The sequence below is a fragment of the Arachis stenosperma genome, chromosome 6, assembly GCF_014773155.1.
Source record: "Arachis stenosperma cultivar V10309 chromosome 6, arast.V10309.gnm1.PFL2, whole genome shotgun sequence".
In the NCBI taxonomy this organism is placed as follows: Eukaryota; Viridiplantae; Streptophyta; class Magnoliopsida; order Fabales; family Fabaceae; genus Arachis; species Arachis stenosperma.
This window is the reverse complement of record NC_080382.1, coordinates 130080224-130095552: the sequence shown is the minus strand read 5'-3', so window position 1 is coordinate 130095552 and position 15329 is coordinate 130080224. Positions and strand designations below refer to the sequence as shown.

Here is a 15329-nt window from a genome sequence, read left to right as displayed (position 1 = left end):
GACTTTCAACCAATAGAACAAGTTCAAGATCTATCAATTTATAGCGACGAAGGAAGATTGGCCAGCACATTAGCAAGAGTCTTCGAGAGAGCCCAAAAAATAAACAAAGAATCCAGAACAAGAATAAACTACAAAAGCAGAAACACTCTAATTGTTTCTAGTAAGAAAAACCAAATTGAATCAAGAGAAATGAGACTCCTAGTGGATTTTGAATCAGCATTTTACAACTTTTCTGGATTACTGGAAAAGCTTCCTGACGGGATAAGGAGGAATCTATGCCATTTACTAAAAGACAAAGAAGACCATAGGTGCCAGCTGTGCACCTCAGAAATGTCTGAAGAAAGCAACAATGCTGAAGACCCCACCCATGTGGGAAAAGAAGAGGATGAGACATCTGAGTCATCCATCAACATTATTGTTGAATGACGTCACAAAAGCACCAATAATGTAGTTGGTGCAAACTAAGTGCTCAGTGACGCATGCAATGACGTCACAAGAAGGGTAAGGATGGGATTTGTCCATCAGACCCAACCATTATAAATAGAGTACTAAGTCATTTGAAAGGGTATCAGAAATCAGAAAGCAGGAAGCTTAGAGTACTCACAGGCCAGGAGGGCAAAGAGGAAGTAGCTGAGGCGATTCTGGAATCTGATCCATTAGAAAAATAATTCTAAGAAACTCCCCTCTGGAGTTAACTTGTAAAATCTCCCCTCTGGAGAAAAACACCTAGTGTAAAATAACATTAAATAAAAGTTCATCTCCAGAAAGGTACATCTTCATCTTAATCTTTTTATATTATGAATTATTTAGAAAATTTGGAAATAACTGAAGAATCTGATTATTATAAAATAACTGCTTTACTTGATAGTGAAAAACAAGCTATTTTAAAATCAGAACTAGATCTCAAAGCAAATGAGAATTTTAAACAAAGCCTTTTAAAAGAAATTTTTAATAGAAAGAACATAATATATTATGGAAAAATGCAATTTGAAGCACCTGTAAAAATAGAATCTGCTAATGAAGAACTTGAAATAGCTCTAATAGATGAAGAACAAATAAACGAACAAATAAAGAAAATTAAAGATCAACAAAGAAGATCTAAGATCGGATGGATTCATATTAGTACTATCCAAGTTTTAGTAAAATCAACATATATGAAAGGAATTAATTCACCAATAAGTTTAGCAATCTGTGATAAAAGAATTATTGATCCCACAGATCAAATAATTGGAATTATTCATGGAAATTTGGCAAATGTAAATGTTAAATTTAATACCCATATTGGATATGCTATTCCTTTATCTACAAAGAATTTTGATAGATCCATAAGCTTAGCTTATAAGTTTCATAGACAAAGTTTAATGGAACAAAATGACGAACCTTTTTCAATTACATATGCAATAAACTATGCATTAACCAATAGTCATCATAGTATAGAATTTAAAAACAAAGAAGGAATTTACATTGATGATTTATTCCAGAAGGTTGTTAAAACAGAAACACCAAGTCGCAAACCTATTGAAAAACCAGTTTTATTATTAAGGGAACCATCAAGAAAATCGTGTTCCTCCAGTTTTCGAATAAGAGAATCTAAAATCAATAGTCCTTTAAGTTTATCCCATTTAAAAGAAGATGAAAAAGATTCTGAAATAAGAGTTTTGACAAAAAAGATTGAAACACTAAATGAAACCTTAAAAAACAAGCTATGACAATAAATAAAGAAGAAATATATGTGTCCTATCAAAATAAGAAACAAGAACTCTTTGAAAGAGAAAATCGTTTGAAATATTTAAGGTTTTCTGAAATAAATCAAAGAGCTTTCAAAGCTTTAGTATTATATTATAACAATCTGAAAAAAGAAGTCGAAGAATTAGAAAAAATAATAGAATCTTTAGAAAATAACAATGAAGCTATGGCAGAAGATGCGGAAATTTTAATATGAAAGATTTTCAAAAAAGTCTTATTTCTTTAAAAACAATTAAAAGAAACATGAAAACAAGGATAATGGCTATAGCTATAAAAATAAGAGATTTGGCAACTGAATCTTCGGATTTAGAAGTAGAAATCAAAAAGGTAAATAAGAAAATAATCAGAACAAGAAAATTAATACAACGTTTTAAAATTAAAAAATCAGTCAAAAGTTTAAAAGAAAATATTAAAAATAAACAGATTTATCGTGCTCGTAGATTACATTATCTTCACATACAAAATATGATTGCATTACAAGCTTTTGAATCAAGAATACATGTTCAAAATATTCAAGTAATGCAACCTCTACAGGTTGAACCCCTAGAACAAGAACAAATTGAATCTGAACAAGAATTACAAGTACCTTTATCACTTTTACAAAATCCTATAATCTAAAAAGCATATAAAATACATGGTTTAGCAAATCAAACGTTACAAGATTTAAAAAATGATTTAGATCTTCAAAAAAGTCAAAAAAGATATTATGAAGTAAGATTACAGAATAGTAACATTTACACAAGAAATAGAGAAGAAGCAGAACAATTCTGTAAAAATTGTATAGAATACATAACAAAAGAAATAGAAAAGTTGTTAAAAGAAATAGAAGATTTTAATAATGCAAACCCAACTCAAGAAAGATACTTCAAAAAATTGGTATAAGAGCCAAGTTAACGATTAAGGGTAACACTTTCTCTTTAGGCAACACTTTTAGTGATATGCTTTCAGATGCCAAATGGCCACAACTAATTGGTAAACCCATTTGTGGTCACCTTAGCCACCACAAAACATGGCCACCACAGAAGTCACCTATATATATATATATATATATATATATATATATATATATATAAAATCGAACTAGTTCATGAACTAATGAGCTGAGGTTATCCAAAGTCAAACTCATCTCATTTAATTTATGACTTTAATTCCAGACTAAGCTGACTATTAAGGGTGTGTTTGGCAACCACGTTGAAGCTTCTTGAACGCTTCAATTTTTGGTTTGGCTAATTCTTCTATCTATCAACACGCAGAAGTGATTTTGGTTACAAAACTACGTTTACAAGAAGCAATAATTTCTAGCTTCTACGTTACACTAACTGGCTTTTAGCCATTGACATTTAACCTTTATTTTTTTACCAACTCTATCCTTTATACATAATATTGTATTATTTATAAAATTCTTATTATTTCTCTTTACATGAGCTTTTTTTTATTATTTATTATTTATATTTTTTACTAAAAAAGAGTACTAAAAATACTAAAAATATACTATATAAAAATATATAAGAAAAAATATAAAAAAATAACATTATAATTTAATGTCATGTCCTTTTTAGTAATTATCCATCTAAAAGTGATTTTAACTAATATTATCCAAACAATATTTATTTTATCAAAATCAATTTTAGTATAGAATTGCCAAACATAAATCATGTTGACACAAACTTACTTCTACCCAAAATCAATTTTATAAAATTACTTTTATTCAAACTCTAGTTTGACCAACCACAATCCAAACACACACTTGCTCAATTACAAGTTGAGAACCAATTCTAGTCCTAAACTTAACGTGTTAATTGTAAAATGAGTTCAATTAGTAATATGCATTGAAAGTGTAACTATTTCGCTATACTTAGATGAATTAAATCCAAACACAATTTTAATTACAAACATAGACTAAATATTTATTTTGGTACGTGAGATTCACGCGATTATTCATTTTGGATTTTGAAATTCAAAATTACTTATACTAGTTCTTCAGATTTAAGTTTAGACACAAATGTAGTCTCTCAACTCTTTTTGGCGATGACTAGACAAACAAATACTGAGATGACATCCTCCTACTATATTAGATGATGGATAAATAACGTCATTTATTGTATACAAAATAATTATATTTTTGATTTGTGTGGTAGAGAGAATACCATATTAATATTTTATTTGTCTAGTCATGGTCAGAAAAAATAAAAAAATTCTAAAAATTTAATATAAATAATTTTAATTTTCGAAAACCAAAATAAATAATGACGTGATTTCATGTACCAAAATAAAAATTTAGTCTACAAACTTATCATTTAGGCCTTTAGCCCTTTATGCCTAGTTGAGCTTTCAATAATTAATGTTTTTCATTTCTTTACTCTTTTTAATATTGTTTTATTGTCTTTCTATCCTTCCCGTGTCTGTGATGACAATGATCATCAGCAGCAGATGAACCCTGCTTTCTCAATTCTAATCTGAAAGAGATCATTATCGTCATCTATGTATTCCTTAATCTTTTCGTTCTGTTAGCACAATACTCCATTTCCCTCTAAAACACATTGCATATCCACAAAACCCTGTGTATGTATGACATATGCATTGAAATTTTGAAACTCCGATCGGAAAATCGTTCCCGTTTTGACCGCTACTGATTCGGGCTTTCGAATTCCCAAATTGAAGATTGAAAGAGCTGACCTTTCACACACCCCAGATGCACAAGGAACGAAAAGGTTTTGGTTTTTCCATTTTGTTGGTTGAATTTTGGTTTTTCATTTTCCCAGTTGATTTTAGAGCAATGAAAGTCGAAACCCCAGATTTCATGTCAGAAAGTTGTAGATCCCCCCCTCTCTATTTTTTAACATTGTATTTGATATTCAAAAACTTTTGGCCAAAGAATTGGATACTATTTGTGATTTGTTCGAAGTTACAAAAAGGATCTATTTGAGAGATTTTTACTTTATTGTCATTTGTCTCAGCTTGCAATAGAGTATAAATTGAAATTATACATTAGGCGATCAGATTGTTGGATTTGAATCCCATCTTTGATATACTGAAGTTTTGTCTTGTTCGAAGGTGAACATTACATGTCAAAGAGACATTCCGTGATTTTTGGACTGTTACTACAATCCATTGGTGTTTAAATTCTGAAATGCTGTGGAAGCTTGGTGATTTTCATTCACAGGATAGAAGTCTTCTCATAATTATTCATTCAAAGGTAACTCTGTACCTGATCCATTCATTGTTTTGAACAAAATTTTCATTGTTATCCATATCAATCCACGAGATTTAAGGAATATTTTTTTCATGTGAGTTTCACAAACATTAACTGCCTGTTTGATTACTTTTTCCTTCCTTTGTGGACAATGTAACGTGTATTGGAGTCTGAAAAGAAATTTTAAACTAATGCAATATCTCTTTTGCAATGGTTTTTTTAATTTTATAGAATGGAAAAATTTCCCCATTTGGTTTTGAAACTCAAATAGGGATGAATTTGAAAATTAGAAAAGTAGTTCAATACTAACAATAGAATTGAGAAGCCAAATATGGGAATGGCATACAGGTTATAAGTCTTGATTGTCTTAAAGACAAATGGTGGTAACACACCTGTGGTTGTGGTGATTAAAGAAGAATTGCAAGGACTCTAAGGCACTAATTGGCTCCCTTTCTTGTTACTGTCTGTTTTTTGAATTTATATTTTCCAGAGTGGTAGCAAACTATGGGGGAACATCGCAATGGAAGTGCACAACCTTCCAGTGGAAAGGGCAGTGCAGCAGGAAGTACATATGCTATTGATTTGAATACATTTCAATCCAGACTGAAGAGTTTATATTCACATTGGGATGAACACAAAATAGATCTGTGGGGCTCTTCTGATGCAATTACAATTGCATGTCCTCCGCCTTCGGAAGATCTACGATACCTGAAATCCACTGCTCTGAACTTATGGTTGCTTGGATTTGAGTTCCCAGAGACAATTATGGTTTTCATGAAGAAGCAGATCCATATCTTGTGCAGCCAAAAGAAAGCTTCTATTCTTGAATCTGTCAAAAAAGCTGCCAGAGAGGCAGTTGGTGCGGATCTTGTTTTGCATGTCAAGCCTAAAAATGATGATGGAACTGCTCTGATGGATGCTATATTCCGAGCCATCCGTTCTCAGTCTAGATCTGATGGTCATGATACTCCTAATGTTGGATACATATCAAGAGAGGCTCCTGAAGGGAAACTTCTGGAAGCTTGGGTTGAAAAATTGAAGAATACAGAATTACATCTGATTGATGTGTCCAATGGGTTTTCTACATTGTTTGCTGCAAAGAGTAATGAGGAGCTTATATCAATTAAGAGAGCAGCATACCTGACCACTAGTGTGATGAAAAACTTTGTGGTTTCGAAACTTGAAAATGTAATTGACGAGGAGAAGAAAGTCAGTCATTCCACATTGATGGAGGAGACTGAAAAAGTCATACTTGAACCCTCAAAAGTCAATTGTAAATTGAAGGCAGAGAATGTTGATATTTGTTACCCCCCAATTTTTCAGAGTGGTGGGGAGTTTGATCTAAGACCTAGTGCTGTCAGCAATGATGAATTACTTCACTATAACTCTGCAAGTGTAATTATATGTGCTGTTGGAGCCCGGTATAAGAGTTACTGCTCAAACATTGCTAGGACCTTCTTGATTGATGCAGAGCCTCTTCAGAGTAAGGCTTATGAGGTTCTACTCAAAGCCCATGAAGCTGCCATTGGTTCTTTGAAGCCTGGGAACAAGCTGAATGCCGCTTACCAGGCTGCAGTTTCTGTTGTGGAAAAGGAGGCTCCTGACTTAATTTCCAATTTGACAAAATCAGCTGGGACAGGCATTGGCATTGAGTTTCGTGAGTCTGGATTGAATCTTAATGCTAAAAATGAGCAGATAATAAAGGAAGGCATGGTTTTCAACGTGTCCCTTGGATTTCAGAATTTACAGTGTGAGAGCAGTAAGTCTAAGAACAAGAACTTCTCTCTGTTGCTTGCTGACACAGTCATCATCAGCAAAGATAAGACAGAGGTTGTGACTTTGATGAGCTCAAAGGCTCTAAAGGATGTGGCTTATTCATTCAACGAGGACGAAGAAGAGGAAAGGCCAAGTAAAAGAGCCCGTGGGATTGATGGAGAGCCCGTTGTGTCTAAGACAACTCTTAGATCAGACAATCATGAAGTGTCAAAGGAGGAACTTCGAAGGCAGCATCAGGCAGAGCTTGCTCGTCAGAAGAATGAAGAAACTGCAAGACGGCTTGCTGGTGGTGGAAGTGAGACAGGGGAGAACCGTTCCTCAGGTAGGACTTCAGCAGACCTGGTTGCCTACAAGAACATAAATGACCTTCCCCCTCCAAAAGAGATGATGATTCAAATTGATCAGAAGAATGAAGCAGTTCTCTTGCCTATTAATGGAAGCATGGTACCTTTTCACGTTGCTTTCATTCGAACTGCTTCTAGCCAGCAGGACACTAACCGCAATTGCTATGTCCGGATTATTTTTAACATTCCTGGGACTCCTTTCAGTCCTCACGATGCAAACTCAGCGAAGTTCCCAGGATCTATATATTTGAAGGAGGCTTCATTTCGCTCCAAAGATCCAAGACACATAGGAGAGATTGTGCAGTCCATCAAAACACTCAGAAGACAAGTTGTATCAAGGGAGTCTGAGAGAGCCGAGAGGGCAACCCTGGTCACTCAGGAGAAACTGCAGCTTGCCAATAATAGGTCTAAGCCGATAAGAATGTCTGACCTTTGGATCCGCCCTGTTTTTGGTGGTCGTGGAAGGAAGATACCGGGTACACTTGAGGCACATGCAAATGGATTCCGTTATTCTACCACCAGGCAAGATGAGCGTGTGGATGTAATGTTTGCTAACATAAAGCATGCTTTTTTTCAGCCAGCAGAGAATGAAATGATTACGCTCTTGCACTTCCATCTTCACAACCATATTATGGTTGGAAATAAGAAAACCAAAGATGTACAGTTTTATGTTGAGGTAATGGACATGGTCCAGAATGTTGGAGGGAGTAAGAGATCTGCCTATGACCCTGACGAACTTGAAGAAGAACAACGTGAGAGAGACAGGAAGAATAAGATCAATGTGGAGTTTCAGACTTTTGTGAATCGGGTAAATGATCTTTGGGGACAACCGCAATTCAATGGCCTTGACCTTGAGTTTGATCAACCTCTTAGAGAACTTGGCTTCCCCGGCGTACCTCACAAATCGTCTGTATTTATCGTTCCCACTTCAGCTTGCCTTGTTGAACTGATTGAGACCCCTTTCCTTGTTGTCACGCTGAGCGAGATTGAGATTGTGAATCTAGAGAGAGTTGGGCTTGGGCAGAAGAACTTTGATATGACTATAGTTTTCAAGGACTTCAAGAGAGATGTCCTCAGGATTGATTCCATCCCTTCAACTTCTCTTGATGGCATCAAGGAATGGCTCGACACAACCGACATCAAGTATTACGAGAGCAGGCTGAATCTGAATTGGCGTCAGATCCTGAAGACAATCACTGATGACCCACAGAGCTTTATTGAAGGTGGCGGCTGGGAGTTTCTGAATTTGGAAGCTACGGATTCAGAATCCGAGAATTCTGCAGAGTCAGACAAAGGCTATGAGCCATCTGATATAGAGCCTGATTCTGATTCAGATGATGATGATTCCGATAGTGAATCGCTTGTGGAGTCCGAGGATGACGAGGACGAGGATGACTCGGAGGAGGACTCTGAAGAAGACAAGGGAAAGACATGGGAAGAACTTGAGAGGGAAGCAACCAATGCGGACAGGGAGAAAGGGAATGACTCTGATAGTGAAGAAGATCGGAAAAGAAGGAAGGCAAAAGTATTTGGCAAGTCACGAGCTGGTCTCAGTAGTAGCATGCCGAAGCGGGCCAAATTAAGATAGAATTTGGTTTTTGTTCTTAGCCAGCTTGTGGTTTAGTGCAGTTAGCAGCATGAGCTTGGAGCTGGCCTGTCTCTCTCCATCAAATGTCCTTAAAATCTCTCAATTCTTTTCAGCCTTCTGCTTCTTTCTTTTTCTTTAAAAGCCTAGGGTTTAGAATCTTTTTCTATTTCGTTTTGTGTTAGCTTGGTGAATCAAATAGTGTATTCAGATTGAGTAAACTTGCAATAAGATTCTTATTCGGCACAAACACTGCTTTATAAGTTTCAATCTTGATGTCCAAAAAGTTTTTCCAACTATTATGTACTAATCTATTAGTAGATTCTATGTAGTAGCTGATGTGTTAGACATCTAATTTAAGATTTCGATGGTTTTAGAACGTTTGGATTATTAAATGGTTTCATAATAAAATATATTTTTTAAGTTTTTTTAATAACCGCTAAATAATCTTTTTTTAATTTTTAATTACAAATTAATTATATATATTTTATTTAATTATAAAAAATATTTTTTATTTTATAAATTATTATTTTATTATTCATCTAATTCGTTATTGTTTTTAATTTTGATTGTTAATAAACATAATAGATGAATAATAAAATAATAATTTATAAAATAAAAAATAGTTTTTATAATTAAATAAAATATATATAATTAATTTGTAATTAAAATTAAAAAAAAATTATTTAATAGTTGTTAAAAAAACTTAAAAAATATATTTTGTTATGGAACCATTTAATAGTCTAAATGTTCTGGACGATGAATCCACTACCATGTTTTATCATAAGTAGTTTTTTCCTATAAATTTTTTCACTTTTGTTTACGTGGAGTTATATGACAAGTTGAGGACTCCTACTTCTTTCTTTTCTTTTCTTTCAAGTTCAATCAGTGACCTCCAAGACAAGTCAACATTTGAAAAAAAAAAAAAACAAAAAAGAAAACAGATTACTTGTTGGGTAAGGAGGAGAAAAGGTTAAAAGTTAAAACAGATTACTTACTAGTTAGATGCTCATCTTTTTCCTTTGAACCACTAACTGAGGTCACAAAACAGGAATCCCATTTCTCCTTAGTTATATCGAAGAAGTGATCCAATCCACGACCATAATTCACACTGCAGTTCACAGGAAACACTGTTAAGGTATTTTCTTTTCCATGTAAGTTATTTTTCAATGTTATACTAACTAATTTTTCTGATATGGTCAGTATTCATCTTGTACTATGATTAATAATTTGATTTGGTTCACATTTTTTCTTTGGCTTTGTTTTTTCTGCTTTCATGTCATGATTGTCTTTTCTAATAAAGTGGAAACTTTAATGTTAATTTCTGTGTAATTTCTTTGTAATTTTTGTGCCTTATTAGTTTTTTTTTTTCACTAAAAGGCCACAAGAAGTTTCGTATGCACCTGCAATATAAAAAATACATTGATCAAGTCAAAGTCAATTCCAATTAGAAGTTTCATGTGTTTGTTCACAATCACAGGTGTTTTAGAACGTGGTGGAGAAAAATTGTTTCTTGTCTTGAATAAGCACCAATCTGAATGAAGAACATGGAGCACAACAATTTCCAAGGTGTTAGAACAACCTCTCGTGATAGCAGCGTAGGTCTTGTTTGCCACTATCAGTTCGAAAATGGTTCATCTCAGTTTCTCTTTTTGGATGATGCTGAGAATGGTGCTGTCCTTAACAATTCCCTCAGCTTCTTCACTGAAAACTTTGTGCAATCACTTGCTTCTAGCAATGGTTTGATCCTCTTGTCTGGCTATAGTGTTGATCAACCCTGCTATTATGTCTTCAATCCCCTCACCAAGAACTCTCACATGATTCCTCAGGCTAGCACCCTTGGCCGCATCATTCGAATCGGGTTAGCCTATGATGGTTCCCAATTTGAGGTTGTGATTGTTGAAGCAGGATCTTCATCCGAATCTAACGGACTAGAACTGCATATCTTCTCTTCTGGCACTGGATGTTGGAGTAGGAAACACCTCACCCATTTGACTTTGCCATCTTTGCCAGAATTCGAGTTTCAAGAGCTTGGCACGCCTCCTCTTTACTCGAATGGAGCGATCCATTGGGAAATAGCAGGGTATTTGCTTGTGTACCAAGTCAAAGGTAGCCATTGTGAGCTATTTGAACTGCCAAATTTGTTTGATGATTGGTCTTGGCAATCAACAATGACTTACCGTCGTTCTTTATGCAAATCGGGTGGTCGAGTGTACTATTGTTACACCGATTTTGATGGCTTCCACATTTGGGATCTTCTCAAGGAAGATGATATTCTTGGAACATACTATGCTTGCATTGATTCCAAAAGGTTTAGATGGAGACTAGTCCAAAGCATCATGCATGAAGTATTTATCTCAAAGTACCAAATTTTTTATGGCAGATTCATTGATTGGGAACCTTACAAGATTTCACCAATTGGTTATAGTGAACAAGCACGGAGCATATATTTGCAGATTCCAGGAACTGTTCTTTCTTACAATTTTGATACAGGAATTATGAGAACAATCTGCAACTACTCATATCCAGGAATTGACTTCAATTGCTGCAAATTCCTTCCTTTAATTGCTTCTGGGGTTACCAATTGTATAAGAGAAGTGGACTTGCTGCCTAAGGAACAAATGGAGCTGAATCTTCCAATAGCAGAGATGGAGACGTTATCTCTTTGAGATTCTGTATAGTGTTTAGAGAATTAGAGATTATGGTTATTCTAATGTCAATAAATACTGTATTTACTGTTAGGATTAGTTTTCTTAGTGTCTGATAGATAATTAATTAGTGGAAATTTTAGAGTGAAATATTTAAGTATGCATTTTTTATATCCTTTTGGTTGTACTAAAACTTTTTTTTTTTTTTATCTTTTTACTTATATTTCTTAGATTTCATTCAGGTTGAATAGTCATTATTCAAGTTTTATTGCTAAAAGTTTAATTTAATTCATTTAAATAGACTGAAATTTCATTTAGTAGATAAGAATCTCTTTATAAAAACTTTTACATTGCCAAAAGTACTCAAACCTTTTGGTTAATCATTTGCATTGAGTTTCATTAGGTCATCAGGTCTTTTTCTTTAGGACATCAAGCATTTCCGATCCTTCTTAAATGTTTAGATAAGAGAGTTGAATTTTCTTTTTTTGGTATTACAAAAGAGTTAAATGTTACTAGTCACCAAAAAAAAAGGCTCAACCGCTTAAGTAAAAATATTTTTGAATGTTATTAATCAAAGGCTTAAGTACAAACATTTTTCCTGTTTTTTACTGTATCTTTTAAATTCCGGTGTATTTGTTGTAAAGTATACATAATGACCAGTAGACCAAAGCCTTACATGTGATCAATCTAAGTTGGTGCAACCATTATTTTTAAAAGGGCCAGATATTCGACCTCATGGACCATTTACCAGGCCTTAACTGTTTTTGGTAATCCAAAAAAGCAAAGTCAAGTTAAAATGTAGGCCTCAGACGGCAAACATGGTTTCTTTTTAATTTGATGGGTCGCACTGCTTCAAACTTTCACTTTCTTCAGTTCAAGAAAAAAAAATTTGAGATCCTTTGTACGAAGACGAGCCATGGCCGAAAGAAAAAAAAAAAAGAGAAGAGAAGCGCAGTTGAGACTTTTGGACAAATGGCAGAGCTGAACCACAGGGTTGGAGTGAAGGATATAGAACCCATGTGGTAGTAGTGTGCGTGTTTTGTGTAAAGGACAAAAAAAAAAAAAAGAAGAGAACTGATGTCTTGTTTCTTTTTTTTTATAGGAGGAAAACAATATCTATATACCAATATCTATATAAAAAATATCATATTTATAGTTTTATAAAATAATTAGTTATTAAATTGTTTGTGTGTGTGTTTTTTATATATATATATTTTTTAATATAAATAGATCAAAAACTAATTCATTAATTCATTATAAATAGATCAAAAACTAATTTATTATAAAAATTTATTACTAACTGACTAATGAATTGTTATATATACAAAATATAATTTAAACACAATACTTAGTTAAGCATATAAATAAACTAATTAATCACTCTTCAAATTAATATGTACTTAATATCTTATTTAGAGTATTGAAAAAATATACACATAGTGAATGTATGAGAACCGTGGCTAAGGTTGCGTGTAGAGCCCGTTCCTCACAACCCTTTGCGGCGGGCTTCTTTGAGGACGCAGCCAGCGGAAAGATCCGACCAGAGAGTACAGCAGCATCTTCATTCATTCTAGATCCAAAGAACATGGGAGATTGTGTCGGAAAGTGTTCTACGACAATGACCATGGAGAACTCTCTCTTGCATGATGAATCAGGGAATTAGGAGAAGGGATGAGGGTTTGGGAATAGGTGGGTGAGGTTGTAGGATTCGGGTAAGGTTAATGGGTTTAGCCCTTAACAAAAAAAAAAAAAAAATCTCTTTTCTTCCATTCAAAAATCAGACACATTCATTTTCCTCTCTTTGTTTTGGACAAACAACAATTTTTTAATGAAACCAGTTTTTGTTCATCAAGCCTTAGGCCCAGGTTGCAGAATTAAATTTTTGATAGACAAAATTTTCAAATTGTCCTTGCGGTAAACAATTTAAAGTTACCACACTTAACACAATCACAAAACATCTAGTTCATCCTTTTTCTCTCGAAGGAGAGCTGATCTCTCTAGATAGCTAGAGCAACTACTTCGACAGCGGAGCTTCTGTTAAAGGAAGAAAGAAAAAATCATAACATCATCAACCAAAACAATCACAAATTTCTGAGTCTAGATTCCAAGTTTAGCAAGTCAACATTTCAAGCTCATGAAAATATTGGGTGGAGAAGTTTTTCACCTTGATGGAGACTAGAATGTCGGTGAACATCAGATCAGAAAAAAGCTGGTTGGAAGAATTTTGACAGAGAAAAATGTAAACAAAGTTACTGTGGAAAAATCAATCAGAAAAATGTGGAGAGAGCCCCAAGGTTTGATTATCTCAAGCATGGGCGCAAATATATATTTATTCAACTTCAAACATGAAGAAGATGCCATAAAAATTTACGGAGAAGGGCCATGGAGGGTGGATGGACATATGCTTAGCTTGCAATGGTAGAGGCTAGAGCTTTCATTCGAAGAGGTATGTTATAACTCCATTGCTATCTGGGTCCAAGTTCATGCCTTGTCCTTGGAAAAGTTGAACAAAAGTAATGCTGAAAAGATAGGAGCTTCTTTGGGAAAACTATTAGAAGTTGAAGATCCTTACGTTGACAGGAATCTGCTTAGAAACATTCTGAGTGTCAGTGGAGGTGAATGCGTTGGAGCAATTGAAAACAGGATTTTGGTACAAGAGAAGCAATGACAGCTATTCTTGGGCGATATTTAAATATGAAAGGTCATATGATTATTGATATAATTGTGGAAGAATAGGTCATGATAGGAGAAGCTGCAGAGAGGAGAAGGCAATGCTATTCATAACCCAAACTTATCAAGATATAGGCTAGATCTTTCAGTTTTGGAACTCAGGTCAATTTCTTCATTAGCTGAAAAAGTTGGAATCAGGAAAAAAGACAGCATAATTAAAACTTCAGAATCGATTTTATGGGTGGCGCATGGAAAAAATACATGGAATAGAGAATGGATAATGGAAGGAGGAAGAGAATGCAGGCCTATCCAAGAGCAGGTAGACACTGAAGCATACCTACATGCAACTAGAAGGTTCCAACAACAGACGGAGATAGAAGAAATGAACAGGGGAGAAGATACGCAATGTCTTAGAAAGTGTGATGGTCAGAATGTGGAGAAAGGAACAAAAAAAGATAAAAAAAAGTATGGTTGAAATAATATTAGTAGAGGGGAAGAATGAGAAAGTGATAAACGAGAAGGGGATTGGGCCAGCTTCACAAGGCCTTTTCCAAACTTTGAAACCAAAAGAGAAAGAAGTTGAGCTCATGCAAGTAACCCACAAGAAAAAGGCTTTAAGTATACAGGAGCAAGAATGCTTGGATAAAGATAAAGAAGTAGATGATCTTTCACAGAAAAATAAAACAAAGATAGATGGGCCTGAGTCACTAAGCAAGCAGGCTGATGCATCCCAAAAAATTAACAAGGCCATATTTCTATCAGAAAATGACCCACAGGAGGAAGAGCATGATTTAATTCCTGAGCAGCTGATGAAGGGGCAACATGGGGAGAAAGCAGAGGAAGAGCAGTGAATGGAGTTGAACAGAATAAATATAGAAGGCATTCAGGAGAGAATCAAGTTCGATTATGTTGAGAAGTTCTAGAGACATTGCAGCCAGAAAGACGTAAAGAAAAAAAATAGAAAACAAATGCACAAGACGAAAGACAAAGGGTTTTATATTGTTGAACTTGCAGATGATGAAGAGGAGAAAGTCAACAACAACCAAATTATGACAGTAACATACTAGTATAAGATTGATTTGGCTCAAAGATTATGTAATACTTTAAGAGTAAAAAGAGGAAGGGAAGAAGAGATACATATGCAAATAGAAGATGTTACTGAAGAAGGGGAGAATTCGGCACAGTTTCAGGGAGTAAGAAAGAAGAGAAAAATGGTCCCAACAATTTTAAGTAAAGGTCAGAGAGTACAAGATGCGCAAAGAATTGAAAAAACTATGGAAGGCATAAAGGCTGAGGAGGCGGGCCTTATCATGCCCCACCCTCACCCATGAGCATAATCAGTTGGAATTGTCGTGGGTTAGCGGCTC

The 15329-nt window shown here is 34.5% G+C and overlaps 2 protein-coding genes across 2 annotated transcripts; both read left to right on the top strand.

The window, feature by feature from the left end:
• Window positions 1-4097: 4097 nt before the first annotated feature.
• On the top strand, window positions 4098-8982 carry LOC130933099 (FACT complex subunit SPT16-like). The gene is made up of 3 exons (XM_057862610.1): window positions 4098-4457; window positions 4801-4942; window positions 5430-8982. The coding sequence occupies exon 3, from the start codon at window positions 5444-5446 to the stop codon at window positions 8645-8647; it is 3204 nt and encodes a 1067-aa protein (XP_057718593.1). The 5' UTR covers window positions 4098-4457; window positions 4801-4942; window positions 5430-5443; the 3' UTR covers window positions 8648-8982.
• A 566-nt stretch (window positions 8983-9548) lies between these two features.
• On the top strand, window positions 9549-11494 carry LOC130932945 (uncharacterized). Its single transcript, XM_057862413.1, has 2 exons — window positions 9549-9782; window positions 10125-11494. Exon 2 carries the CDS (start codon window positions 10183-10185, stop codon window positions 11311-11313), a length of 1131 nt encoding a protein of 376 aa, XP_057718396.1. The 5' UTR covers window positions 9549-9782; window positions 10125-10182; the 3' UTR covers window positions 11314-11494.
• The last annotated feature ends 3835 nt before the right edge of the window (window positions 11495-15329 follow it).

Bases quoted from the DNA above. Each gene is read 5' to 3' on its own strand.
- LOC130933099 (XM_057862610.1), top strand. From the start codon at position 5,444: ATGGGGGAACATCGCAATGGAAGTGCACAACCTTCCAGTGGAAAGGGC.
- LOC130932945 (XM_057862413.1), top strand. From the start codon at position 10,183: ATGAAGAACATGGAGCACAACAATTTCCAAGGTGTTAGAACAACCTCT.